The following is a 25,452-nucleotide window of genomic DNA, read 5'->3' as shown; positions in this document are numbered from 1 at the left end:
CCCTCAAAACCGCAATAAACGGTCTAAAGATTTCCGATTGTGCTATCTAGGCCAAAGACCCAAAAAATATCATAGAAAAACAAAGAGGAACCATCCAGGACTGCACGGAACTCAACAAAATCACCTTCTCTTCTTTACAAAGATCAGTGTCCCGAATCAATGATGCAGCCTTAAATGAAGGGCAAGTAGCCGATGCAAGATTTTACCTTAGCGCAGCACTCACCAACAAGATCACATGCTTGGAATCCCTCGATTCAGCTTCAGGTCCTTTGAAGCCAGCCCGGCTGAAATCCATAAATGACACTTACAAGCATGTAAGTAATTCTCTCTCAATTCTGTCTACCCAAAATGGCCAAAATAGTAGCCAAGACGGCCTAAATAATAGGCACCTCATGGACGTGGATGTTCCAACATGGATTTCAAAGAAATTAGATAGTCGGACTCGGATATTGGGGGGAATATATCTCCATAGCATGGTGCTGACTGTGGCTGCTGATAGAACTGGAAACTTCACCACCATCACTGATGCTATCAACTTTGCTCCAAACAACAGCAATGATCAAACACGTATCTACGTGAAACAAGGGGTTTATGAGGAAAATGTGGTAATCCCAAGTTACAAGCGAAACACTTTTATGTATGGAGACGGAACTGATGCGACTATCATTACTGGTACCAGAAGCAAGGTCGATGGCTGGACCACTTTCAGCTCTGCAACTCTTGGTATGTTTAGCTAATTGATTCAATTCCATTGCATGCATGCCTTTTGTTTTACTTTTATATATATCTAATAATTTGTGTCCTTTGAAGGCACAATACATAAATCAGAATACATATATACACACACACACATATATATACATATAGGTAGTCATGAAATAGTACCCTCTTATTAATTAAGTTTTTATTATTATTAATAATTCAATAGTTTTAAAGAGGAGATATTTAAACCTCCAGCATCTATGTTGGAACAGTAAGAATTGCCAATTAAGCTACAATATATGTACTAAATTTAAGTTTAAGCACTAAATATAATTAAATTTGTGGGAAATATACTTAAGTAATTAACTAATGTTAGTTATATTATAAATTTCATTGCATGAATATTACAAAGTACGGTGTTATCTATAACAAATAAAACAAACATTTTTAAAAATATTGTAAATTTTACTACATAACTTATACAAATTGATGTAGTAATGAATGTTATTAATAGATTTTAACATCATAATAAATGAATTTCCTTTTTTTGTGATTGATGACACATCAATTTGCAAAAGTTATGTAGCAAAAATTGTGACATCCCTAACAACTCTCTAAAAATAATTCAAACACTTATTTATATGAAGTAACATCACTCATATTTTACATTAGTTCATAAGCTTTAGTTTATGATAAAATTAGTACTAAGCTTAGAAATTTTCTAAGTTCTTTTTGTTATACTTGTAATTAATTATTTATATTTAATGATCAATTGAACCTCAGCGGTGTCTGGCCAAGACTTTTGGGCACAAGACATAAAAATCGAGAACAAGGCTGGAACAGAGAAACAAGAAGCAGTTTCCTTGAGAGTAAATGCGGACTTTTTCGCATTTTAGATTTTACAGGTGCTCCATCATTGGTTACGAGAATATGTTGCATGTCCATTCCTTTCGTCAATTCTACCTAGAGTGTGACATATTGGGCACCATAGATTTCATATTTGGGAATGCAGCAGTTGTATTTCAATCGTGTGACATTGTTACAAGAAGGCCAATGGTTGGCCAATTCACAGTTATCACAGCACAAGATGATCACTAACAACAACTGCAGATGCAGAGCATAAAAACAAGTCATGACACGAAGCTTGAATGTTGAACTCACTGCGGCGTTGTTCTTAATACATCGGTGGAATGTAAGGCAGAGATTTAAAATAAGGTTCCTCCTCCAATGGCAAGAGGAGATGTCCGTTCTTTGTTCGCCGATTATTGTACTGGAGTAGCAAGGTAAAGGGCCAATGATGATGATGATCCACCATTGGCCGACTGTTGTTGTTGTTGTTGTTAACAAAGCATCTAGCGAAAAAAGGATGAGTGATAATAGAGCACCATTCCTTTGACACAGACTTGCATCGCGTCGCGGATTTCAGATCCAGCCTATGCAATATTTCTAACACTATATCTATTGGGAGATCATCAGTGGCCGTGGCCGTGGCCGTCCTCATCCTCTTTCTTCGCTTGTGGAAATCCGAATTCTCGTAGTATGAGATTACACTACTACTCCTATGATGTTTTTTCACTTTTCTTATCTCCATCGTTAAATCAATCGGAGGATAGGATTACAATTTTTTTTTTTTTTAAGAGATTGTCATCAGTATATATAGCCAAAGCCACCGACTATCAATATAATTTTTTTTTTTTTTTTTTTTTGGGAGTCCTAGCTTCGTTCTTGTAAGTTGTAGTAGTACTTGTAAGGCAAAATACATAAATCAGAATAGATAGTCATGAAATAGTACCTTCTTATTAACTCAGTTTTATTTTTTATTTTTATAATTCAATGGTCCAGGAAGAAGATTTGAACCTTGGGCATATTTGTATTTGTTGAAACATCAAAAAATGCAATTAAGTTATAATGCACAAAATTTTATGTTTGAGCACTAAATATAATTTAATTTGTTGGTATATACATAAGTAATTAATTGATGTTATGAATACTAAAAATTTTACTGCAAATGAATATTACACATGGAAAATTCTAAACATATAATAAATTTTACTGCGTAAATTATACAAATTGATATAGTAACGAATATTATTAGTAGATAAAAAAAATCATAATAAATAAGTGCCTTGAATTGCTTTTTTTGTGATTGTTGATATGAATTTGTAAAGGCTATGTAACAAATATATAAGTTATGTAATAAAATTTGTGGCATCCACATCTCTAAAAAAAAAAAGCAACTCAAACAATTATTTATATGTTATTGAGGTGGTACCACTCATATTTCATGCCATATTAATTTATTAGCTTTAGTGATGAAATTAGTACTAAGTTAAGAATTTTTCTTTGTTGTTGTTGTTGTTGTTTTTTTTTTTTTTTTTTTTTTTTTTTTTTTTTTTTTTTTTTTTAAAACCTTGTAACTAATTAGTAATATTTAATAAATTGAACTTCAGCTGTGCTTGGTGAAGGTTTTTTCACAAGTCATTCATATCGAGAACAAAGCTGGAGTAGAGAAACAACAAGCAATTGCCTTGAGAGTAAATGCGGATTTTGTTGCTTTGTACAAGTGCTCCATCATTGGTTACAAGAATACATTGTACGTCCATTCATTTTGCCAATTCTACCAAGAGTGTGACACATGGGGCACTATAGATTTCATATTTGGGAATGCAGGAGTTGTATTTCAGGCTTGTACCGTTATTTCCAAAATTAATGCCAATATCTAATCAATTCACGATTGTTACAGCACAATCTCACAATAGCCCAGATGAGTACACTGGAATCTCCTTCTAAAATTGTTCAACTGTTGCTGCTACAAATGATTTGGACTATAATTCTACCAATGTGAAAAGCTATTTAGGAAGGCCACAAAGGATGTACTCTCGGACAGTCTACCTAGAATCCTACATTGGCGACTTTATTGTCCCAGCTAGGTGGAGGCAATGGTCTGATGATGATGATGATGATCAAGGATTAGACACTTTGTACTATGGGTAGTATAATAATTATGGACCTGGCTCATCAACGGATGATAGAGTTACTTGGCCAAGGTATCACATAATGAATTCTTATAATGCAATTAATTTCACGGTTTCAAAGTTCATTACTGGTGTTGAATGGTTGGCTTCCAATATAATTCCATGTGATTTTTAGGTTTTTTTTTTTTTTTTCTCTTTCATGTGGATCAAATGGCCAAAATAATTTCACTTTTTCAAAGATAGCTAATTAGATATTGTAATATGTCTCATATAATGGTACTTTATTTATTAAAAATCTTGTAACTCAGGTATTCTCTTGTGATCAAGTCCCCTTTCTCCTTTTATTGTAAGCAAATGGATTCTTCCAATGTGGCTAATATTTGCTTACAATATACATTTTATATTTTATTGTTTATGTAAAGAAATAATTATCTGATGAAAAGAATCATGTGCTGCAAGGATTGTATTATATATTACTTCTTAATGATTTGAAGTTTGAACTCCTACTCTCTGATGCATTGTAGCAGAGCTTAAAGTTTGGAATTTGATGTGATTCCCAACTTGTTTTCAAGATGGTATGTAGTGGGTGGGAACATATATACAAGAAACGAACCATATATATGGATTGTGGAGGGCTTATCTTTATTACTTTTATCTCAAAAAATGTTTAGCAATTTTCGTCGTTGCTATGTGCTCAATTAAATGGTTACCCTTGATATTTTTACGAATGATATAATTCCATATGCAAAAATCAGTGTAGGAGACAATTATGAGTTATGACCAGCAGATTAGGGCAAGTCCTTTTGTCTTCTTATAAAATATCCAAGGGGAAGATAAACCTGCTATTTCGCGCTCCCCTTTTTAAGCATCTTTGACTCTTAACTTTTACATTATGTTTGGATGTAGATATAAGGAAAGGGAAGAGAAAGGAAAAGAATAAGGAAAGGGGAATGAGAAAGGAAAGAGAAAAGAAAATATTTCACTTGATGTGTTTGAATATAGGAAAGAAAGAAAAGAAGAAAATGTGAGCATTCTTTCTTTTGTTTGGTAAGCAAAATAAAGAGAAAATAGAGTTTGAGAGCAATGCGGAATGCGGACTTAACCGAGAATCGTTGTGTCTTATTCGCTATCCATATCAGGTTGTCCTGTGAGTCAAGATGATTAAGTGGGAGTGCTAAAATTTCTGCACATGTGCTTTGGGTGAAGGTAGCCACCAGCTTGCCCCTATCCCATTGTCTTGTATCATGGTTGATCAAGTCACTGACTCGCATCTGATCATCAGGTTCATTAAGGAAAACCGGTTTATTCTGTAGCCATTTGTGTGATAGGACCCCCAATGTTTTTGCCATCTCCAACCCTCCATGTGGACCCCTCTCTTATGACATCTCTTGCAGCCAAGAGTGACCTCCAAACAAATGATGAATTTGGTCCCAATTCAGCCAACATAAAACTACAATTTGGGAAGTACCTTGCCTTGTAGACCTTATAGAAGAGTGATTAGTTGTTATGAATGAGCCTCCATGCTTGCTTGGCCAACATTGTCAAATTGAAAGTCGACACATCTCAAAACCCCATTACTCCCTTCTTTTTATGTGTACACAATTTTTGCCAATTAATCCAATGAATCTTCCTCTCCTCCTTTGTTTGTCTCCACCGATACTTTGACAAAATCAAATTGATGTTGTCACAAATAGATTTGGGGATTTTGAACAAACCCATGGAATAGGTTGGTATGTCTTGTGCCACTGTCTTAATTAGGATCTTACGGCCAGCTTTGGATATAAACTTCTCCTTCCACCCCATCACCCTCTTAATTATTTTTTCTTGGAGCTCTTTAAAGGTATTGACCTTAGATTTCCCACTTGCAATCGGTAGACCCAGGATTTCTCGGTGTTTGACATAACCCTTGCCCCTAACAATTGTTGAATTGCTCTTCTCACCTCCGACCTTGTATTGGTGCTAAAAAACAATGAAGTTTTTTGTCTATTGATTGCTTGTCCTAATGCCGCCTCATAAGTCTCCAAAAGATCCAGTAACCGCTGGCATTCCTCCACGGTGGCTCGACAAAATAGGAGGCTATCATCCGCAAACAAAAGGTGAGAGATGCACACCCCTTGTTGGCAAGATTTTATGCCTCTTAACTAGTGGCATTCTTCGACTTTCCTTAGCATAGCAAATAAGCCTTCAGCACAAAACAGGAACAAGTATGGTGAGAGTGGATTTCCTTGCTTTATACCTCTTTATGGGGTGATGAATCCTCTTGGTTCCCCATTTATTAGGATGAAATATAAGGCAGTGGTGAGTGTCTCCATGGCCAAGTGCACCCACCTTAGGGCAAAACCCAATTTTAGCATTATCTGTCACAAGAATCCCCACTCTACCCTATCATAGGCCTTGCTGATATCCAGCTTGACTACCATTTGTCCCATTCTCCCTCTTCTTCAATTCCGCAACTTGTGTAACAACTCACAGGCTACAGTAGTGTTATCAGTAATAAGGCGATTAGGAACAAACGCCCTTTGAGCATCAGAATTTTAAGATATGTGTGGAGTCTAATATGTGTTGGTTATGTCAGAGCAATTTTCAATATTTCCAAACACACGTTAAATCTTCTTATACAAATTATCTTGAGGTACAAGTTTCAGTTGAGAAGCCATAGGCTATATATGTTACACGAAGATGAAGTTTTGAAGCCCAAAAGGTTTGGAACATCTGGATTGATAGAAACTTTTAAGAGAAATTATTATCCAAATGTCCTAATGAACATGCAGTTTATTGTACAGAACATGAAAATGAAGATATTTTGTTTGCTTGTTTGTATATGGATGATTTAATTTTGACAGGCAGCAATCTAAGTTTGTCTGAAAATTTTGAGTAAGCAATGACTCATGAGATAAAAATGGCAAATAATAGCCATATTTTAACACTAGTTAAATACTACTCCCTTTATCCCAAATTGTTAGAAATTCTAATTTTCTAAGGGAGCAGCATTTAATTTGTTGTCTTTTAGTTAAAAAGGTACAAGTTTTCAAACTAACCTTCATTAATGTAAACTATAGACAAAGAATGGCTAGTTTTGATTTTTTTTTTTTTTTTTTGGAATAAAGTAAGGGATATGATAGGAATTTTATTTATTTACTTTCCAAAAATGACTGCATTTTGGGACATCCAAATATGGAAAGGATAAACAACAATTTGTGACAAGAGAAAAGTATAATTTATTTATTTTTTAAAATGATTTGGAAACCACTGCGCTCCCTTAGATTAGATTTGGTGTGGTGGTCACACTATAAGTATAAATGTTTGTGAAGTGTAAAAGGTAAGAGTTGGGGTTCAAGTCTCGAGGAGGAAGCTTCACACACATATACACTTAGATTAGATTATAGTAGAAATTCTATTTTGTATTAAAAAAAAAAAAAAAAAGATTTGGAGGGAGGGTATCCTACTATTCCACTTCAAAACTATCTATTGGTCAAGCAACTTGTCTGCCCTACCTTAGAGCTTGGGTTCAAGTTGTATGAGACACATTAGTACTGGGATTGACGAGGGCCATTTAGCGCTGGAATTTAACTCATCATAGTGGAAAGTGACTTGCTCCTAAGATTCCACCCTTTTAATTCTTAAAAAAAATAAAAAATAAAAAACCAAACTTATCTAGTCACATGCATTTTCTTTATTAAAAATATCTAAAATGGAAAAAAAAAAATACTTCTTAGTAATTATTTATTAGGTGTTGTGGAGCAAAGTGACGTAATATTCACTTTTCACATATTGATGGTACATCTAAGAAATTTAATTTATGGTAAAATCTGAGTAATTTAATTTATGGATGGTTAGATTTACCACAAATATAAAAAAAGTAAGTATTATATTAACACGTTCTGAAGCCCCCAATAATTTTCCATGCTCAGCTACCCATGTATGCTGCAAGAGTCCCATTTACATTTGTCTCCAATTGGAGACTTACTGTTCCAAAGCGGGAGTTTCCACTTTCCAGTCTTCCTCCAATCACTCCTGAATTCTAATCAAATAAACCTCCAAATGGGGTAAAGAAATAGACAAATAAATTAAATAAACAACAAATTAAGTAAGCGTTTCACATTTTTGTGCATCACTGACTGTGACCCTCTACTCAATCTCCATGTACGTACTCAAATCTCTCCACTGATTTCCCGCGAAAAAAAAGAAGTTTGTAGCATTACCCTATTATTACGCGTCAATGGTCTGTGTAATCAAATTCTAACAAAAAAGCTTTGACTTAACGTTCTCAGTGGCAATGTTTATCTCAGCAGTTAGGCCCTCTTAATCTCTGTGGGTCTTCATTTCATTTTTATCTCATCAAACTTTAATGGCTTCCTCTACCAACAATATTCTGAAGCTTCTTTTGCTTCTCCCTGCACTCAGCTTATCAAGAACATGGGCTCTCGACTCTTCTCAGTCTTCTTCTTCTTGTTATTCTTCTTCTTCTTCTTCTTCCTCTTCTTCTACTTATTCTTCTTCTTCTTCTTCTTCCTCTTCTTCTACTTATTCTTCTTCTTCTTCTTCTTCTTCTTCTTGTTCCTCTTCCACAACTTCTCCGGACTATTCCGAATATTTTGCCTACATAGAATCTATCTGCGAAACCATACCATACCCAGAAGTCTGCCTTGAAACATTGGAACACTCCATCGACGAAATATCAACGGCTACCAGTCCAAACAACACCGCCTACTACCTCCATTATACCCTCAAAACCGCAATAAATGAGTCTAGAAAGATTTCCACTCTGTTATCCAAGGCCGGAATCTCAAATAATATCATCGAAAAACAAACAGGAACCATCCGGGACTGTACGGAACTCCACCAAATCACATTGTCTTCTTTACAAAGATCAGTGTCCCAAACCAATGATGTACCCATTAATAAACGCAAACTAGCCGACGCAAGAACTTACCTTAGCGCAGCACTCACCAACAAGATCACATGCTTGGAATCCCTCGATTCAGCTTCAGGTCCTTTGAAGCCAGCCCTGCTGAAATCCATACATGACACTTACAAGCATGTAAGTAATTCTCTTTCAATTCTGTCTAGCCAAAACGGCCAAAATTATAGCCAAGACGGCCTAAATAATAGGCACCTCATGGACGTGGATGTTCCAACATGGATTTCAAAGAAATTAGAGAGTCGGACTCGGACATTGGAGAGTGAATATGATCCGAGCAAGGTGCTGACTGTGGCTGCTGATGGAACTGGAAACTTCACCACCATCACTGATGCTATCAACTTTGCTCCAAACAATAGTAATGTTAAAACAGAGATCTATGTGAAACAAGGAGTTTATGAGGAAAATGTGGTAATCCCAAGTTACAAGCCAAACATTTTTCTGCGTGGAGACGGAACTGACGCCACTATCATTACTGGTAATAGAAGCGTGGTAGATGGCTGGACCACTTTCAACTCTGCAACTCTTGGTATGTTTAGCTAATTTCTTCAATTGCATTGCAAGCATGCCTTTTGTTTTACTTTTATATATCTAATAATTCGTGTCCTTCCCTAACTAATTAACCTTTTTTTTTCTTTTTAATCTTGTAAGTTGTACTTGTGAAGCAGAATACATATTCATGAAATAGTGCCTTTTTGTTAATTAAGTTTTTTTTTTTTTTTGAAAACGTTTTTGTTTTTTTAATAAAATAATTATAGAGGAAAGATTTGAACCTTAGGCATGTTTGTTGGAACACCAAAAAATGCCAATTAAGCTACAATACTCTAAATTTTAAGTTTGAGCACTAATAAACTTTAATTTGTTGGGATATACTTAAGTATTTAATTGATGTTAGGGTTATTAGAAATTTTACTGCATGAATATTATAAACCGAGATGTCACATATAACAAAAAAAATAAAGAAAATTGTGAAAATATTATAAATTTTACAACATAATTGATATAGTAACGAATTTTATTATTGAATTTCAAAAACATATTAAATGAATGCCCTGAATTGCTTTTTTTTTTGTTTTTTTTTATAGTTTAAACCTATGGTGTCTGCTTCTGATAATAACTCTTTTATTATTAGATTAAGACATCAATCAGTTTTTAGTATAAGTAGGGATTAAACCTTAAATCTCTTATTCAACTAACAGAAACTTTATCAGTTAACCTAACTAGAACCCAATAATTATATATTTATTTTATTATTATTATTATTATTATTATTATTTTTTGTGATTGGTGACATCAATTTATAAAAGTTATATAGCAGAATTTGTGGCACCCCTAGCATATCTAAAAAAATAATTCATACACTTCTTTATTTGTTGTCAAAGTGACACCATTCATATATCAAGTCACATTAGTTTATATGTTTTTGTGATAAAATTAGAACTAAGTTAAGAATTTTTCTAAGTTTCCTTTTTCTTTTACTTGTAACTAATTAGTAATATATAATAAATTGAACTGTAGGAGTGTCTGGAAAAGGCTTTTTGGCTCGAGACATATGTATTGAGAACAAAGCTGGAGGAGAGAAACATCAAGCTGTTGCTTTGAGAGTAAATGCGGACTTTGCCGCATTGTACAAATGCTCCATCATTGGTTATGAGGATACATTGTATGTCCATTCCTTTCGACAATTCTATAGAGAATGTGAAATAAGGGGCACTATAGATTACATATTTGGGAATGCAGCGGTTGTATTTCAATCGTGTGACATTGTTTCAAGAATGCCAATATCTGGCGAATTCACAGTCATCACAGCACAGTCTCGTAACAGCCCAGATGAGCCAACTGGAATCTCTTTCCAGAATTGTAACATTTTAGCTGAAAAGGATTTGAGCTCTAGCATAAAAAGCTACCTTGGAAGGCCATGGAGGATGTACTCTCGAACAGTCTACCTAGTATCCTACATTGACAACTTTATTGACCCAGCTGGATGGATACAATGGTCCAATTATGATAATCAAGAATTAGACACTCTGTATTATGGGGAGTATGCTAATACAGGACCTGGCTCATCAATAAATGACAGAGTAACTTGGTCAGGGTATCACATAATGGATTCTTTTGATACATTTAATTTCACCGTGTTTGAGTTCATATCTGGTGTTGACTGGTTGGAAAATAGTCCCATTCCTTGCGAATTTTGGGTAAATTAAATGGATTTGTCTTCCTTTTTTATGGCAAAAATAACCTCAAATGTAGCTAATTAGACCTAGTAATAAATGATATTTTATTTGTCAAGAGTCTTTTAATTTAGTGACATCTTCTATTCAAATCCACTCTCTATCTTCTTGTTGTTGTTGTTGTTGTATTATTATTATTATTATTATTATTAAGAGAGAAGGTAATTGATGCAAGGATTGCATTATATACCAGTTCCTAATGATTTGAAGTTCGAAGTTTGAACTCCTATTCTCTGATGCTATATATGTTACGAAGTCTATACGTTAGAAATTTAATGTGATTCCCAACTTATTTTCATCACTTGTTACTTTCATGGCTCGGGGAATATACACATTGATACAAGAAACCAACCATATATGGTTTGTGGAGGTCTTATCTGTACTTTTATCAGAGAACATGTTTAAAACTTTTCGTCTATAGACTATAGTATCTACCCCATTAATTACATACCTTTGATATTATTACATATGATACAATTCCAAATGCAGAAATCAGTGTAGGATACAGTTGTGACTAGCAGATTAGGGCAGGTTTTTTTGTCTTCTTGTTAGATATCCAAGCGGAAGTCTCAAAACTGCTAGTTTGCGCTCTCTCTTTTAATGCCTCTTGACTTGTGACTTTTGCGACCAAAGCTATACAACAGTCAGTTTCTGGATGCATGGATGTACTGGATGCAAAAGCATTGGTGATTGGGCTCTTGCAAATCAATTTCTAATAAGATATGTGCAGAGTCTTATATGTGTTGTTTATGTCTAGTGTTAAATGAATGGGTTTGGAGTAGGAATAATTGAGTTAAATATATAAAATTTATTTATCTATTTATTATCTATTTAACTAATTACTTCTAATCCAAATCCAAACTCAACCCAACCCAACCCAATTATTAAGGGTAAAACCTAATCCACTCAATTACCCAATAATCAAAATTACCGAAATGTCCCTAAAACTTAAAAATGACTAAAATACTCCTAAAATTATTTAAAATTACCAAAATACCCATAAACCTTTAAAAAAAAAGCCAAATATGCTATAAAAAAGATTAAAAATTACCAAAATACCCTTGAAACCTAAAAATTGACGAAAATACCCCCTAAACTTAAAAATTGATCGAAATACCCCAAAAACTAGAAAAAATGACCAAAATACTCTCAAAAGTTAAAAAAATTACAGAAATACTCCAAAACTAAAAAATTACCAAAATACTCTTGAAACCTAAGGTTATGTTTTGTAACAGTTTTTGTTTTCTATTTTTAAAAACTTGTTTTTGAAAATATAAAGAAAAAAACAATTTTCTTGTATTTTTAAAATCAAAAACATGTTTGGTTAGTTAAAATTTTAAAAATAGTTTTTTGAAAAAAAAAATAGAAAATACTAAAATATGTTGTTGCTAGGATTTGAAATTTAATGTTAACTCATTAAATGAGACAGACTCATTAAATTAAATGCGTATTTTCATTAATTTTCGAAAATTAGAAACTGAAAACAACATTTTGTATTTTTTCAATTTCCTTCACAAATTAAGTTTTAAGAACAATTTTTCTTTTCTGTCTATTTTGAGTTACTAAACAAGTTTTTTAGTTTCAAAAATAGAAAATTGTTTTTGAAAATATAAAATATGTAAAAAAAAAAAAAAAAAAAAAAAACAGTTACCATATACCCTAAAAATTATCAAAATATCTCCTAAACCTAAAAATTACCAAAATACCTTAGAAACCTAAAAAATAACCAAAATACCCTTGAAACCTACAAATTAACCAAAACACCACTTACATCTAAAAATAACCAAAATACCACATAAACTGAAAACAAAAACACTCATCTTCTACCTTAAAAACATAGTTGTGTTTCAAGAGCACCCAATAATTTTTCATGCTCAGTTACCTATGTATGCTGCAAGAGTCCCACTCACATTTGTCTCCCTTGCATTTTGTCTCTGATAGGAGACTTGACTGCTCCAAAGCTGAAGTTTCCGGTCTTCCACCTATCACTCCTGAATTCTGATCAAATAAACCTTCTAATGGGGAATAGAAGTAGACAAATAAATTAATAAAACAACAAAGTGATCGTTAACATTTTCCAGGTTCCAAGTATTCAATCTCTCCACTGATTTCCCGTAAAATTTAAAAAACATAGTAGTACATAGAATTGTCATATTACTACCCGGTGCTGTCAAAGTCTATATAATGTAATTCGATCGGTCTTCACTTCAGTTTGTCTCAACAAACTTTATGGCTCCCTCCACCTCCAATATTCTGATACTTCTTTTTCTCCTCTCTGCACTCAGCTTGTCAAGAACATGGGCTCTCAACTCTTCTTCTTCTTCTTCTTCCACAACTTCTCAGGAATTTTCTTACATAAAATCTATCTGCAAAACCACACCATATTCAGATATCTGCCTTGGCACATTGGAACTCGCTATCAAAGATATACCAAATGATAGCAGTCCAAACAACACCGCCTACTACATCGTTTTCACCCTCAAAACCGCAATAAACGCGTCTGAAAAGATTTCCATTGTGCTATCTGAGGCCAAAGACCCAAAAAATATCATAGAAAAACAAAGAGGAACCATCCAGGACTGCACGGAACTCAACCAAATCACCTTGTCTTCTTTACAAAGATCAGTGTCCCGAATCAATGATGCAGCCTTAAGTGAAGGGCAAGTAGCCGATGCAAGAGTTTACCTTAGCGCAGCACTCACCAACAAGATCACATGCTTGGAATCCCTCGATTCAGCTTCAGGTCCTTTGAAGCCAGCCCTGCTGAAATCCATAAATGAAACTTACAAGCATGTAAGTAATTCTCTTTCAATTCTGTCTAGCCAAAACGGCCAAAATAGTAGCCAAGACGGCCTAAATAATAGGCACCTCATGGACGTGGATTTTCCAACATGGATTTCAAAGAAATTAGACAGTCGGACTCGGATATTGGAGGGAATATATCTACATAGCATACTGCTGACTGTAGCTGCTGATGGAACTGGAAACTTCACCACCATCACCGATGCTATCAACGTTGCTCCAAACAACAGCAATGATCAAACACGTATCTACGTGAAACAAGGGGTTTATGAGGAAAATGTGGTAATCCCAAGTTACAAGCCAAACATTTTTATGTATGGAGACGGAGCTGATGCCACTATCATTACTGGTAACAGAAGCAAGGTCGATGGCTGGACCACTTTCAGCTCTGCAACTCTTGGTATGTTTAGCTAATTGATTCAATTCCATTGCATGCACGCCTTTTGTTTTACTTTTATATATGTCTAATAATTTGTGTCCTTTGAAAGCACAATACATAAATCAGAATATATATATATATATAGGTAGTCATGAAATAGTACCCTCTTATTAATTAAGTTTTTATTATTATTAATAATTCAATAGTTTTAAAGAGGAGATATTTGAACCTCCAGCATCTATGTTGGAACAGTAAGAATTGCCAATTAAGCTACAATATATGTACTAAATTTAAGTTTAAGCACTAAATATAATTAAATTTGTGGGGGATATACTTAATTAATTAACTAATGTTAGTTATATTATAAATCTCACTGCATGAATATTACAAAGTACGGTGTTACCTATAACAAACAATACAACCATTTTAAAAAATATTGTAAATTTTATTACATAGCTTATACAAATTGATGTAGTAATGAATATTATTAAAAGATTTTAAAAACATAATAAATGAATTTTCTTTTTTTGTGATTGATGACACATCAATTTGCAAAGGTTATGTTGCAAAATTTGTGACATCCCTAACAACTCTCTAAAAATAATTCAAACACTTATTTATATGAAGTAGCATCACTCATATTTTACATTAGTTTATAAGCTTTAGTTTATGATAAAATTAGTACTAAGCTTAGAAATTTTTTAAGTCTATTTCTTATACTTGTAATTAATTATTAATATTTAACGATCAATTGAACTTCAGCGGTGTCTGGTGAAGACTTTTGGGCACAAGACATAAAAATCGAGAACAAGGCTGGGACAGAGAAACAAGAAGCAATTTCCTTGAGAGTAAATGCGGACTTTGTCGCATTGTACAAGTGCTCCATCATTGGTTACGAGAATACATTGCATGTCCATTCCTTTCGTCAATTCTACCGAGAGTGTGACATACTGGGCACCATAGATTTCATATTTGGGAATGCAGCGGTTGTATTTCAATCATGTGACATTGTTACAAGAATGCCAATGGCTAGCCAATTCACAGTTATCACAGCACAATCTCGTGACAGCTCAGATGAGAATACTGGAATCTCCATTCAAAATTGTTCAATTGTCACTGCAAATGATTTTCACTCTAATTCTGTTAGTGTGAAAAGCTACCTAGGAAGGCCAAGGGGGGCATACTCTCAGACAGTCTACCTAGAATCAAACATTGGCGACTTTATTGACCCAGCTGGATGGATGCAATTATCCATTGATGGTGATGATGATGATCAAAGATTAGACACTTTGTATTTCGGGGAGTATGGTAATTATGGACCTGGCTCGTCAACGGATGATAGAGTTACTTGGCCTGGGTATCACGTAATGAATATTGTTGATGCAATTAATTTCACAGTTGTAGAGTTCATTAATGGTGCTCACTGGTTGGGTTTCACTCCATTTCCTTGTGATTATTCTGTTGAAACTTGATCTAGTTAGTATAAAGAGGTTTAATAAAAACGATTTGTCTTTTTTTCTCTATTTTGTGTGGATCGAATTGTCAAAACAATTTCACTTCTTCACAAGAATCTAATTAGATCTTGTAATAGGTACCATAAAACGGTACTTTAAGTATTCCCATTTTATTGCATAATAAAAATGGTATTTTTTATATTTTATCTTTTATTGGAAATAACCATTTGATGTAAGCATTGCGTTATATGTTGCTTCTATGATTTAAAATTTTAAACTCCTAGTGTGCGTTTATGTAAAAAACGTGACAGATGTTTTGTGTTTTTCTGTGGATCTTGCACACTGTTTACAAATCTGCAAGTACGAAAAACATAACAAGAAGCAATAAATTTAAGTCCCATGAGTACTATTTATAGTTTAAAAATCATTTTATTACAGTATTTTTAATAATAAATTTTTAATTTTTAATAATAACTAATATCCAAATTTACCCAAAGTGTCAGATGCATTTTAACGTAGCCTAACGTTAAGAATTTGACGTGATTCCCATTTTCCAACTTCTTTTCATCACTTATTATTTTATGATGGTACGTAGCGAGTGGCTTGGAAATTAGTGTAGGAAAGGAAAGAGTTGTCTTTTTGTCTTGTTTTAAAATATTCAAGTGGAAGACTCAAAACCTTTCTCGACTCTTGACATTTACAACCTAAGAGCATTCACATCTAATCATCTAAAATCTTCTAAAATAGATTTACAGTGCAAATTTTACACATTTTGAGCAAAAAACCACCCACATTAGTGGGTATAAAAATATCTAAAATCATGTATATATTTCCATGATCTATAGTACCCGTGTAAAGTACTCGTGTATATTTACACGGGTACTGTAGCTCGTATATATATTATTTTACTAATTTCCTTTCGCACCAATTTTTCTCTCTCTTCTCCATGCACAACAACCTCAGCTCCTCATTTTCTTTTCCTCAGATGCACACAAACACACCCACACACAAACACATATCAACACAGAAACACACCCACACACACAAACAAACCCACACAGACAAACCAAACGAGAGATAGATCGGTGCTTGGTTCATGGGTCGCTGGAGCTTGGTTCTGGGTCGCCGGAGCTTGGTTCGTGGATCGGCCAGTGAAGACACGATCTGGGTCGCTAGGGCTTGGTTCTGGGTCGCCGGAGCTTGGTTTGTGGATCAGCCGGTGAAGACACAATCTAGGTCGCTGGGGCTTGGTTCTGGGTCGCCGGAGCTTGGTTCGTTGATCGGTCGATGAAGACATAATCTAGGTCGCTGGAGCTTGGTTCTGGGTCCCTGAAGCTTAGTTTGTGGACCAGCCGATGAAGAAAGGTTCTGGACCCGGTGAAGAACTGATCTGGGTTGGTTGTTTTTGAGAGAGAGAGAGAGAGAGAGAGAGAGACTGTTAAGAAAAAATGAGAAGAAAGAGAGACTATTAAGAAAAAATGAGAAGAGAAAAAAATGAGAAGAGAGAGAGGGAGGTGATCTGTTAAGAAAAAATGGGAGCACGCGCGTATGTAGTGAGAGAAATAATAAAAATATTGAGAAGAGTGAATATTTTATTGAAATATCTTGTATAATAGAAAAACTAATATGGGTGTTTTATAAAAATAGGTGTATAAAATAGAAAAAGTAGGTTTTAGACTTGTAAAATGGAAAAAAATTTCCACGGACTGATGTGGATGCTAAAGCAGACAACAATGCCTGTATGCGTATAGTGGACGTACTAGATTCACTGCCTCACGCTAATCTCGTGAGTTGTGACAACAAAAGACTAATTCTAAGTTTCTTTAAAAATAAATAAAAATAAATAAAAAAATAAATAAAAAAAGAAGAAGAATAAGGTAATTCTACAATCATAAAAATTATCTTAAGTTTTTCTACAATTATCTTATGTGACAAATTATAATCAATTTTTTATTAATTTTACATGAACCTACTATTTTTTCTCTTTATTCAAAATTGTGGCAAAATCAGGTTATGGCATGGATATTTTGGGCATAAAAAACGAATTGCCTAGCATCTTTTAAAATTTAATATCTATTCACCATTTTTTTTTCTTTTTATGAAAATGACTATTTACCATTGAAAACATTGGTGATTGGTCTCTTGCATAAAATAATAATAATGATTCTCATAAGAATCCTAAGATATGTGTGGAGTCTAATATGTGTTGGTTATGTCAGAGCAATTTTCAATATTTCCAAATATATTTTAAATGTTCTTATATAAATAGTTATCTTGAGGCACAAGTTTCAGTTGAGAAGCTATAGGCTATATATGTTACACGAAGATGAAGTTTTGAGGCCCAAAAGGTTTGGAACGTCTGGATTGATAGAAACTTTCAAGAGAAATGATTATCCAAATGTCCAAATGAACATGCATTTTTCTTTTTTTGAGAAACAATGAACATGCATTTTATTGTATAGAACATGAAAATGAAGATATTTTGTTTGCTTGTTTGTATATGGATGATTTAATTTTGACAGGCAGCAATCTATGTTTGTCTGAAAATTTTGAGAAAGCAATGACTCATGAGTTAAAAATGGCAAATATTGGGCTTATGGCCAAGTACATTGGCATTGAGGTGAAGCAAATGCAGGATGGGATATTCATACTCACTGAAACAAAGTACCACATTGTGTCAATACGCTAGGTAACCTGAATCATTCCTCCTTACTCTTACTTTGCTAGGAATGGTGACTTTGACATATAATCTTCCCCAATAATTAAAGATTCTCTCATGTATCAAGAAAGGGTCCATTGAATATGGTGTCCTGAAATTGTTCACTCGACTGACTGGAGCATCCTGATTGAGCCCAAATTGTTTCTTGAATCGGTGGCATGTCCAATTGCATATACAGGTTTCTGAGAAACAGAGGAGGTAGTGGAAAAAGATTGCCTCTAGAAATCCGTATGGCGTACTTAAACAGATAAGGCTTTACAAATTGTTTAGGTACATCACTAGACACAAACTTGCTCAACCAATAGTGAATAGAGTATGAGTGCAAGTTTGTGTTTAGTGAAGTGCCATGAATGCATCCCAATGAATGGATCATTATTTGTAACAATCTGTGAGGTACTACATGATTAGTGATTCACATAATGTCAGAAGATACGGTTCCAAAAAAATCAGACGATTCTGACTTAAACATTGATTTCATTAAAATAAATATTCAAATAAAAAAATAAAAATTAAATTAAATTAAATTTAAAAAAAAAAAAAATCCTTAGACAAAGTTTTGGAAATTGAATGTCTTTATGATTAAGTTCAGGATCATAATTCGGTCCAAGACCAAGATAGTCATTCTTGCTGAAATGCAAATTTATAACAATGTCAGAGATGCAAGTAATTAAGCTGACAACTTGAAATTCAACACCTTAAAAGAGGGAGATCAATGCCAGGTAATGCCATCTTCTTCACTCTATCTTCTATTTAAAATCTCACATGTTGGATCACACCTATTAAAAGAGAGTTTGGGCCCACATATGAGAGACGGCTAAAAGTATATGGTTAAATGATTAAATTTATCATATCCGCTTTTGGAATCATCGGTAATTTAGCAATAATCCCAAGTTAGGCGCTTCAGAAATTTTTGGTTCTAAAAAACTCAACTAAACTTGTACATGCCCTATTTGAAATTTACGGCATATCAAGAAATTCTAAATTTGCGCATTCTGATTTAGTTATGACAAATATCGAAGTAAATGTACAAAGTTACCTCAAAGATGTCTTCCCCTAGACCAACATAAGAGTTAGAGACCTTTAAGATGTTCTTCTCCCTTTCCCTGTTTGGCTCCATCAAGTCAAGGCCTGCTCAAACAAAGTTTTCACCTTCTGATTAAGCTCAATGATGAACTTTAGAGGTGATGGCCAGACAAGAGGCCCTGCAGATTAAGGGTTTAAGTGTTTAACCTGTACATTCTCCATGCTTGTGCTTCAATGCATCTATATATGTTATTCTCCAGCATATACATGTCAATGTAGTTGTCGATTCTTCAATTCGAAATCAAGTTGAGGGAAAATGTAACGAGTTCAAATTTTCCAAAACAAGCCCAACATGGAAATATACTCTAAAAATGAAGAATCATTTAGAAGAAGATTACACTATACCCAGAAGCCTAATTTGCTCATGATATTATCATTCAACTGAAACTGGGAATATATGCATGTTATTCAGCTTTCAGCAAATATGATTGTAAATCCATTTTACATGTTGGTTTTAAATTTAGAAGAAACTCGTATCATACTTAGATGCATGTCTTTGAAGCCGATCTTCTATTTTTTTCTTTTTTTCTTTTTTTTTTTCGTGAATCAAACCAAACACACGCACACACAAAAAAAATGGGGTAGGAGAGGAGTAAAAAAACCAGTGAAGTTGTTGAGTTTGATGTTGGCCTGTGTGCATCCCGCAAAGAGCTGGGAAGAACGGAGAAGAGGGATGATAGATGAAAAATGTAATTTCATGTTATTTGGTTACAAGTCTTTGCTATGCATGTAGATTTGCTGGGATAATTTTTGTTGAGTTAGCAAATACCAACTCATAAATGTGTACATTGTGTGCTAATCACTATCAGTGTCAGTTATAGTTTAATACCAATCACACATATATGAAGGAACAAAGCTTCATTAGTTTTGTAACAAGAAGTTTGATGAAGAAGAAAAAGATGATGATGAGGATGAAACTGTTTAGTTAAATAGTTTGGCTCTTGGGAAATAAGGGTAATTAGGTGAATATAAAGGTGGTGAAGTGGAGAGGATGTCGCGGGAAAAGCAGTTGGAAAGGACATATATGGCTCCAAAGACACTTAACTACCTCTTAAATATAGAATAGCTTAAAACCCTCCTAACCAGATTTAGTTTTGTCACCTTTTAATTGAAATTTTCAATATCAAACAGGGAGAGGAAGAAGAAAAGGAAAAGGAAGAGGAAGAGGAAAGGCTTTCGAAAGAATAAACTTTTGGGATATCATTTTCATCTCTCTATTTCTCTGTGTGCCTCGGCACAAAATCTAAGGCAGAGGTCTCTCTCTGCCTTAGTGATCATTTTTAACAATGGCATTTCAGGATTTTGATCACATATCTGAACGCAGAAAAGCTGAGAAGCAACGTAAGCTGAAGAAGAAGATTATCATTGGGGCAATTTTTTTCCTTGTCATTGCCCTTCTAGTTGCTGCCGCAGCATTTGTGGTGGTTACTCATAAATCTTGGTTTGGTAATGGTGGCTCCAAACCCTCTGAACAACCTCAACAATCACAAAAGCAGGTTTCGCGTACTGTTAAGATCATAAAGATGATGTGTAACTCCACAGATTACAGGGACAGGTGTGAAAGTACCCTTAACAAGGCAGTGAAAGCCAATCCTGATTTGTCTCAACCGAAAGACCTTCTCAAGAGTGCTATCTCGGCCGTGGGGGATGAGGTTACCAAGGCCATGAAAACATCCACAGCATTCAAATTTAACGACCCAAAAGAGAAAGTGGCATTTGAAGATTGTAAGACATTGATGCAGGATGCCAAGGAAGAATTAGATGATTCAGTTTCCAAAATCAGCAAAAATGACTTGGGAAAGTTGATCTCTAGCACCCCTGATTTGAACAATTGGCTAAGTGCGGTTATGTCTTACCAACAAACATGCATTGATGGTTTTCCTGAAGGAAAATTGAAGAGTGACATGGAAAAGACTCTTAAGGCTATCAAGGAACTCACCAGCAATTCCCTTGCCATTATCTCAGAGGTGACTTCGTTCCTGTCCACGTTTAAAACACTAGGATTTAGCCGGCACCTTCTGGCGGAAAATGAATCTAATTTCTTGGAAAAAGATGGACTTCCTACCTGGATGCCCTATGAGGACCGGAGGATGTTGAAGGCAAATATTGATAAACCAACACCCAATGTGATTGTGGCCAAAGATGGTAGCGGAGACCATAAAACAATTTCTGAGGCACTGGCAGCCATGCCAGAAAAACACAAAGGACGGTACGTATGCCCCATTTGACGGTTAAGATTTTTAATGATATGATATTGAATATACCTTTAGATGTGTAATATTTAATCTAAATCTTGAAATTGATCCATTTTAAATGTAGAGGATCGCAATATGTCAATGCTAATATTTATCTTTGATCTTCATCAAGTCATGGTTTTTTCCTTCAAACTTATAGTGCACATTAACATAAATATTTCTCTTTAATTCACCATTTGTTTATTTTTCCTTTTCTTTGCTTTAATGAAAATGCAGATATGTCATCTACGTTAAGCAAGGAGATTATGAGGAGACAGTGACTGTGACAAAGAAAATGGTGAATGTCACTATGTATGGTGATGGATCACAAAAGAGCGTCATCACGGGCAGCAAAAATTTTGTAGATGGAGTTAGGACTTTCCAAACTGCAACTTTTGGTATGACAGTATCCAAGTTAATTAGCAACCAGCTTCCCTCACGCATTCTTTTTAGGCAGAGATATATTGCAATTGCACTTGATTTATATGATGCATGTATGTATTTAGAAGCCATCTAATGGAATGAGGTCAGTCATACACATTTGCCTGCTTAATAACATAAAATTGTGAAAAGAAGAGAATTTTGGAAACTAATTAATGACTGATTGTGTAAAGAGATTCAGCAGAAATGAAAATGACACAAAATTGGTTTAAAATATCTATTGCAGCGGCTCTAGGAGAAGGCTTTATAGCCATAGCCTTGGGATTCAGAAATACTGCTGGTCCAGAAAAACATCAAGCAGTGGCTGCCAGAGTCCAAGCAGATCGTGCAATTTTCCTTAACTGCCGCTTTGAAGGGTACCAAGACACCTTGTATGCACAAACCCATCGGCAATTCTACCGAAGCTGTGTTATTGCTGGCACTGTCGACTTCATCTTCGGTGATGCGGCTGCTGTGCTCCAAAACTGTATGATTGTAGTGAGGAAACCATTAGATAACCAACAAAACATCGTGACAGCACAAGGAAGGGTTGACAAGCGTGAAACCACAGGAATAGTACTGCAAAACTGTCGCATTGTACCAGACAAGAAACTTATACCTGCAAAGTCACAAATCAGAAGTTACCTCGGAAGGCCATGGAAGGAATACTCAAGAACCATTATCATGGAATCATCAATTGAGGACATTATTCACCCTGATGGATGGTTACCATGGGAAGGAGAGTTTGCACTCAAGACTCTGTCTTATGCAGAGTATAACAACAAAGGGCCTGGTGCTGAGGTTAATGCAAGGGTCAAATGGCCTGGCCACAAGATCATTAGGAGGGAAGAGGCCACCAAGTATACCGTAGGGCCTTTCTTACAAGGGAATTGGATCACTGCCTCAGGCGTTCCTGTTCATTTTGGCTTATTTAGTTAAGGCTAGCTTCCACCAAAACCATCCTTGGGTGGTTGATTTATATTTTTTTAACTTCGTATGTGAAATCAAAGGCGGGAAATATAAATATATAATGTTCTTGTACTAATATAATATATACCTAATCTTACAAAGGAAATATATTAACATACATACATTTATTAATTTCTTTAACTCGATTCAAGTAGAATCGCGTATAATTATAAGAACCAAAAGTCATAATGCCGTCAAGAGCATTGCAACTCAACCGGTACTTAGCAGGAGATATCAGGGGTCCGTTACTATTGAACTATCAACAACAAAAATTATAATGTGATCAACACTTAGAATTTGAATCGATACTTTGACACAGGTTTTCAGATTTTCAATTAGAATGCTCAAGACAAGAGATGTACCACATGTGTAGGATAATTCCAACAACTAAAATTATGTTTTTTTTTTTTATGAAATAATTATGTTTTTTTTTATAATTCATTGATTCTCATAAAAAATAAATTGATTAATCAAAATTTAAAATTCTTAAAAATCTAGTGCTATATAACCTTAAAGTGGTTGAAAAATCAAGTCTACAAATCCTAATTATCCCAAATTTATCAAAAACAAATCAAGCCAAAATCAAGAAAACCTAAAATCTAAAAGCCCAAGTCAATAATAGTGCCAAAATTTACTTTTCAGCTATTTCTTTGATTTTTTTTTTTTTTATAAGAATGCTTATCAAATCAACATGCATGAGAGATATTTAGAGTTGAGATAGCTCTTGAAACATACTTTGAATAATTTCAATAGATAATTAATTGATTATCTTGAAAAATAAGATGATGAATTGAAATTGAGGTAGGTAACCAATTAGATAATTATGTATAAATTAATTAGATATAAGTAACCAATCACGCCTAGAAAAATCAGTGGTTGACAACAACTCTAAAAAATAGAAAAACAATGAATGGATTTAGAAACTCACTAGAGCGCATGCATCATTTAAGTGTCCACAACTCACACACTTTAATTTGTTGATGTGACTCACCAAGAAACCTTTCACAAGCCCAAGTGTTTTGGGAAGGGTCAGCCATCGAAATCCGGCGTTGATACCCCCTAATGGTTTTTTCCCTTAAATATTTTTCCTAAAGTTTTCCACTTTTGCTCATTTGTTTTGAAGTAAAATATTTTCAAACATAAAATATTTTTAGGCGTTTGGTAAGACAAATAAAAATGTTGAAGCAAACTATCAAATTCGATGGCTTAACACTGAAGCCACTGGTGCTGGAAGTCCGATGACCAAACCGTTGAAACTAGCAATCAAAGCGGTGGCTCTAGTGACTGAACTACCAATGATCACTGTCGAAGCGGTATCTCTAGTGACCAAATCACCAACATCGATCAACAAAATGACATCTTCGATTACCTGACCTCCAACACCATTGCAATGTAGTGTCTCTAGCTACTAAACCTTCAGCACTGGTCACTAGAGCGGAGTTTCCGAACACTGAACCCTAGCATTGGTCATCGGAGTAGAGTCTTTAAACACTGGACTGTTAGCATCGGTTGTGGCGCAAAATCACTGAACACTAGACTAACGACACAAGTCACCAGAGCGAAGTCTCTAGCCAGTAGAATGTTGTTCTTGTCATCGAAGCAATGTCTCTAGCCACTGGCACTGAACACCAAAGCAATGTCTTTGGCCATCGAACCGATGACCTAGCGACCAAACGGGAGAGGGGAAGCCATTGTGTGTTATTGAAAAATCTTTTACTAAATTTTTAAGGGTAAAATATTTTACAACTTTTTATAAGTATTTTACAGTTAATGAAAAATATTTTGTAAGTTTGACTATATTTTACCTGCAAACGAACACTTGAAAATAGAAAAACATTTTTCGGAAAATATTTTACATCAAAACAAGCAAAGCCTGCATCACCATATCAATGTCTCTATTGTCATTGATTTTGTGCTGAGTGGTGACACCATATTTGATATGCCATATATGTTCTAACTATTATTTGTATAATCGATAAATTGACTTAACCGGTTTAATCTATATATTTCTAAAAGCTAAAACGTAGCATTTATTGTTGCTACGCTTCAGTAGAGCCACATCATGATCAGCATCCACGTCATTATCTTCTTCTTTTTTCCAATTTTCTTATAATTGTTTTTAACTTTTTTTTTTAATATTTACACTTCTTAAACCTTTCTCCCTCTCATACCTTTTTATCTCCCCACTTCTTCTCCAACCTTTCCCCCTTTCTTACCTTTTCATCTCCCCACTACTTCCCCAACCTTTCTCCATTCCTTACATTTTCATCTTCCCACTACCATCTAAATTAATATCATTCTTCCTCTTTCTTTTCATCTTCCTTTATATTTATCTTTACTTATTCACACCCTCTTATTATAAATTTGTCGCTATCTCTTCCATTTTATGCTTAGTTTTCCCTCACAACATAAAGGTTGTTTCTCTCCCTCTCTCAAATTTTTGGTGGATTTTTTTTTTTTTTCTTGCATATCTACTTTAGGTTGTTAATTTTTTATATTCTTTAAAACTCTATTTTGTGTTAATGCAATTTAGTTTAGTTTTTTTTTTTTTTTTTTTTTT

At 34.4% G+C, this 25,452-nt stretch overlaps 3 protein-coding genes and 1 pseudogene across 4 annotated transcripts; all 4 read left to right on the top strand.

The window, feature by feature from the left end:
* LOC112020012 (probable pectinesterase/pectinesterase inhibitor 12) overlaps positions 1 to 3,852 on the top strand; it is a 9,413-nt pseudogene extending 5,561 nt beyond the window's left edge.
* A 4,121-nt stretch (positions 3,853 to 7,973) lies between these two features.
* Positions 7,974 to 10,855, top strand: LOC112020002 (probable pectinesterase/pectinesterase inhibitor 12). Its single transcript, XM_065778422.1, has 2 exons — positions 7,974 to 9,127; positions 10,117 to 10,855. The coding sequence occupies exons 1-2, from the start codon at positions 8,026 to 8,028 to the stop codon at positions 10,803 to 10,805; spliced, it is 1,791 nt and encodes a 596-aa protein (XP_065634494.1). The 5' UTR covers positions 7,974 to 8,025; the 3' UTR covers positions 10,806 to 10,855.
* A 2,206-nt stretch (positions 10,856 to 13,061) lies between these two features.
* On the top strand, positions 13,062 to 15,491 carry LOC112020031 (probable pectinesterase/pectinesterase inhibitor 12). Its single transcript, XM_024052584.2, has 2 exons — positions 13,062 to 14,034; positions 14,776 to 15,491. The coding sequence occupies exons 1-2, from the start codon at positions 13,062 to 13,064 to the stop codon at positions 15,483 to 15,485; spliced, it is 1,683 nt and encodes a 560-aa protein (XP_023908352.1). The 3' UTR covers positions 15,486 to 15,491.
* A 3,773-nt stretch (positions 15,492 to 19,264) lies between these two features.
* Positions 19,265 to 22,967, top strand: LOC112019775 (putative pectinesterase/pectinesterase inhibitor 45). Of its 2 annotated transcripts, XM_065778471.1 has the most exons (4): positions 19,265 to 19,418; positions 20,401 to 21,478; positions 21,741 to 21,901; positions 22,171 to 22,967. In XM_065778471.1, the coding sequence occupies exons 2-4, from the start codon at positions 20,556 to 20,558 to the stop codon at positions 22,860 to 22,862; spliced, it is 1,776 nt and encodes a 591-aa protein (XP_065634543.1). In that variant the 5' UTR covers positions 19,265 to 19,418; positions 20,401 to 20,555; the 3' UTR covers positions 22,863 to 22,967. The 2 variants fall into 2 exon arrangements, with proteins under 2 accessions (XP_065634543.1, XP_023908068.1); XM_024052300.2 differs by having other exon boundaries at positions 19,265 to 21,478.
* Positions 22,968 to 25,452: the final 2,485 nt, after the last annotated feature.

The sequence above is a fragment of the Quercus suber genome, unplaced genomic scaffold (genome assembly GCF_002906115.3).
Source record: "Quercus suber isolate HL8 unplaced genomic scaffold, Cork oak 2.0 scaffold_183, whole genome shotgun sequence".
NCBI classification, from domain to species: Eukaryota; Viridiplantae; Streptophyta; class Magnoliopsida; order Fagales; family Fagaceae; genus Quercus; species Quercus suber.
Note: the sequence above shows the minus strand (reverse complement) of the source record. Positions and strands in the feature narration are given on the sequence as shown.

Bases quoted from the DNA above. Each gene is read 5' to 3' on its own strand.
- LOC112020002 (XM_065778422.1), top strand. From the start codon at position 8,026: ATGGCTTCCTCTACCAACAATATTCTGAAGCTTCTTTTGCTTCTCCCT. The intron at 9,128-10,116 runs GTATGTTTAGCT...ATTGAACTGTAG, and splicing joins TTTCAACTCTGCAACTCTTG to GAGTGTCTGGAAAAGGCTTT.
- LOC112020031 (XM_024052584.2), top strand. From the start codon at position 13,062: ATGGCTCCCTCCACCTCCAATATTCTGATACTTCTTTTTCTCCTCTCT. The intron at 14,035-14,775 runs GTATGTTTAGCT...ATTGAACTTCAG, and splicing joins TTTCAGCTCTGCAACTCTTG to CGGTGTCTGGTGAAGACTTT.
- LOC112019775 (XM_065778471.1), top strand. From the start codon at position 20,556: ATGGCATTTCAGGATTTTGATCACATATCTGAACGCAGAAAAGCTGAG. The intron at 21,479-21,740 runs GTACGTATGCCC...ATGAAAATGCAG, and splicing joins CCAGAAAAACACAAAGGACG to ATATGTCATCTACGTTAAGC. The intron at 21,902-22,170 runs GTATGACAGTAT...TATCTATTGCAG, and splicing joins TTTCCAAACTGCAACTTTTG to CGGCTCTAGGAGAAGGCTTT.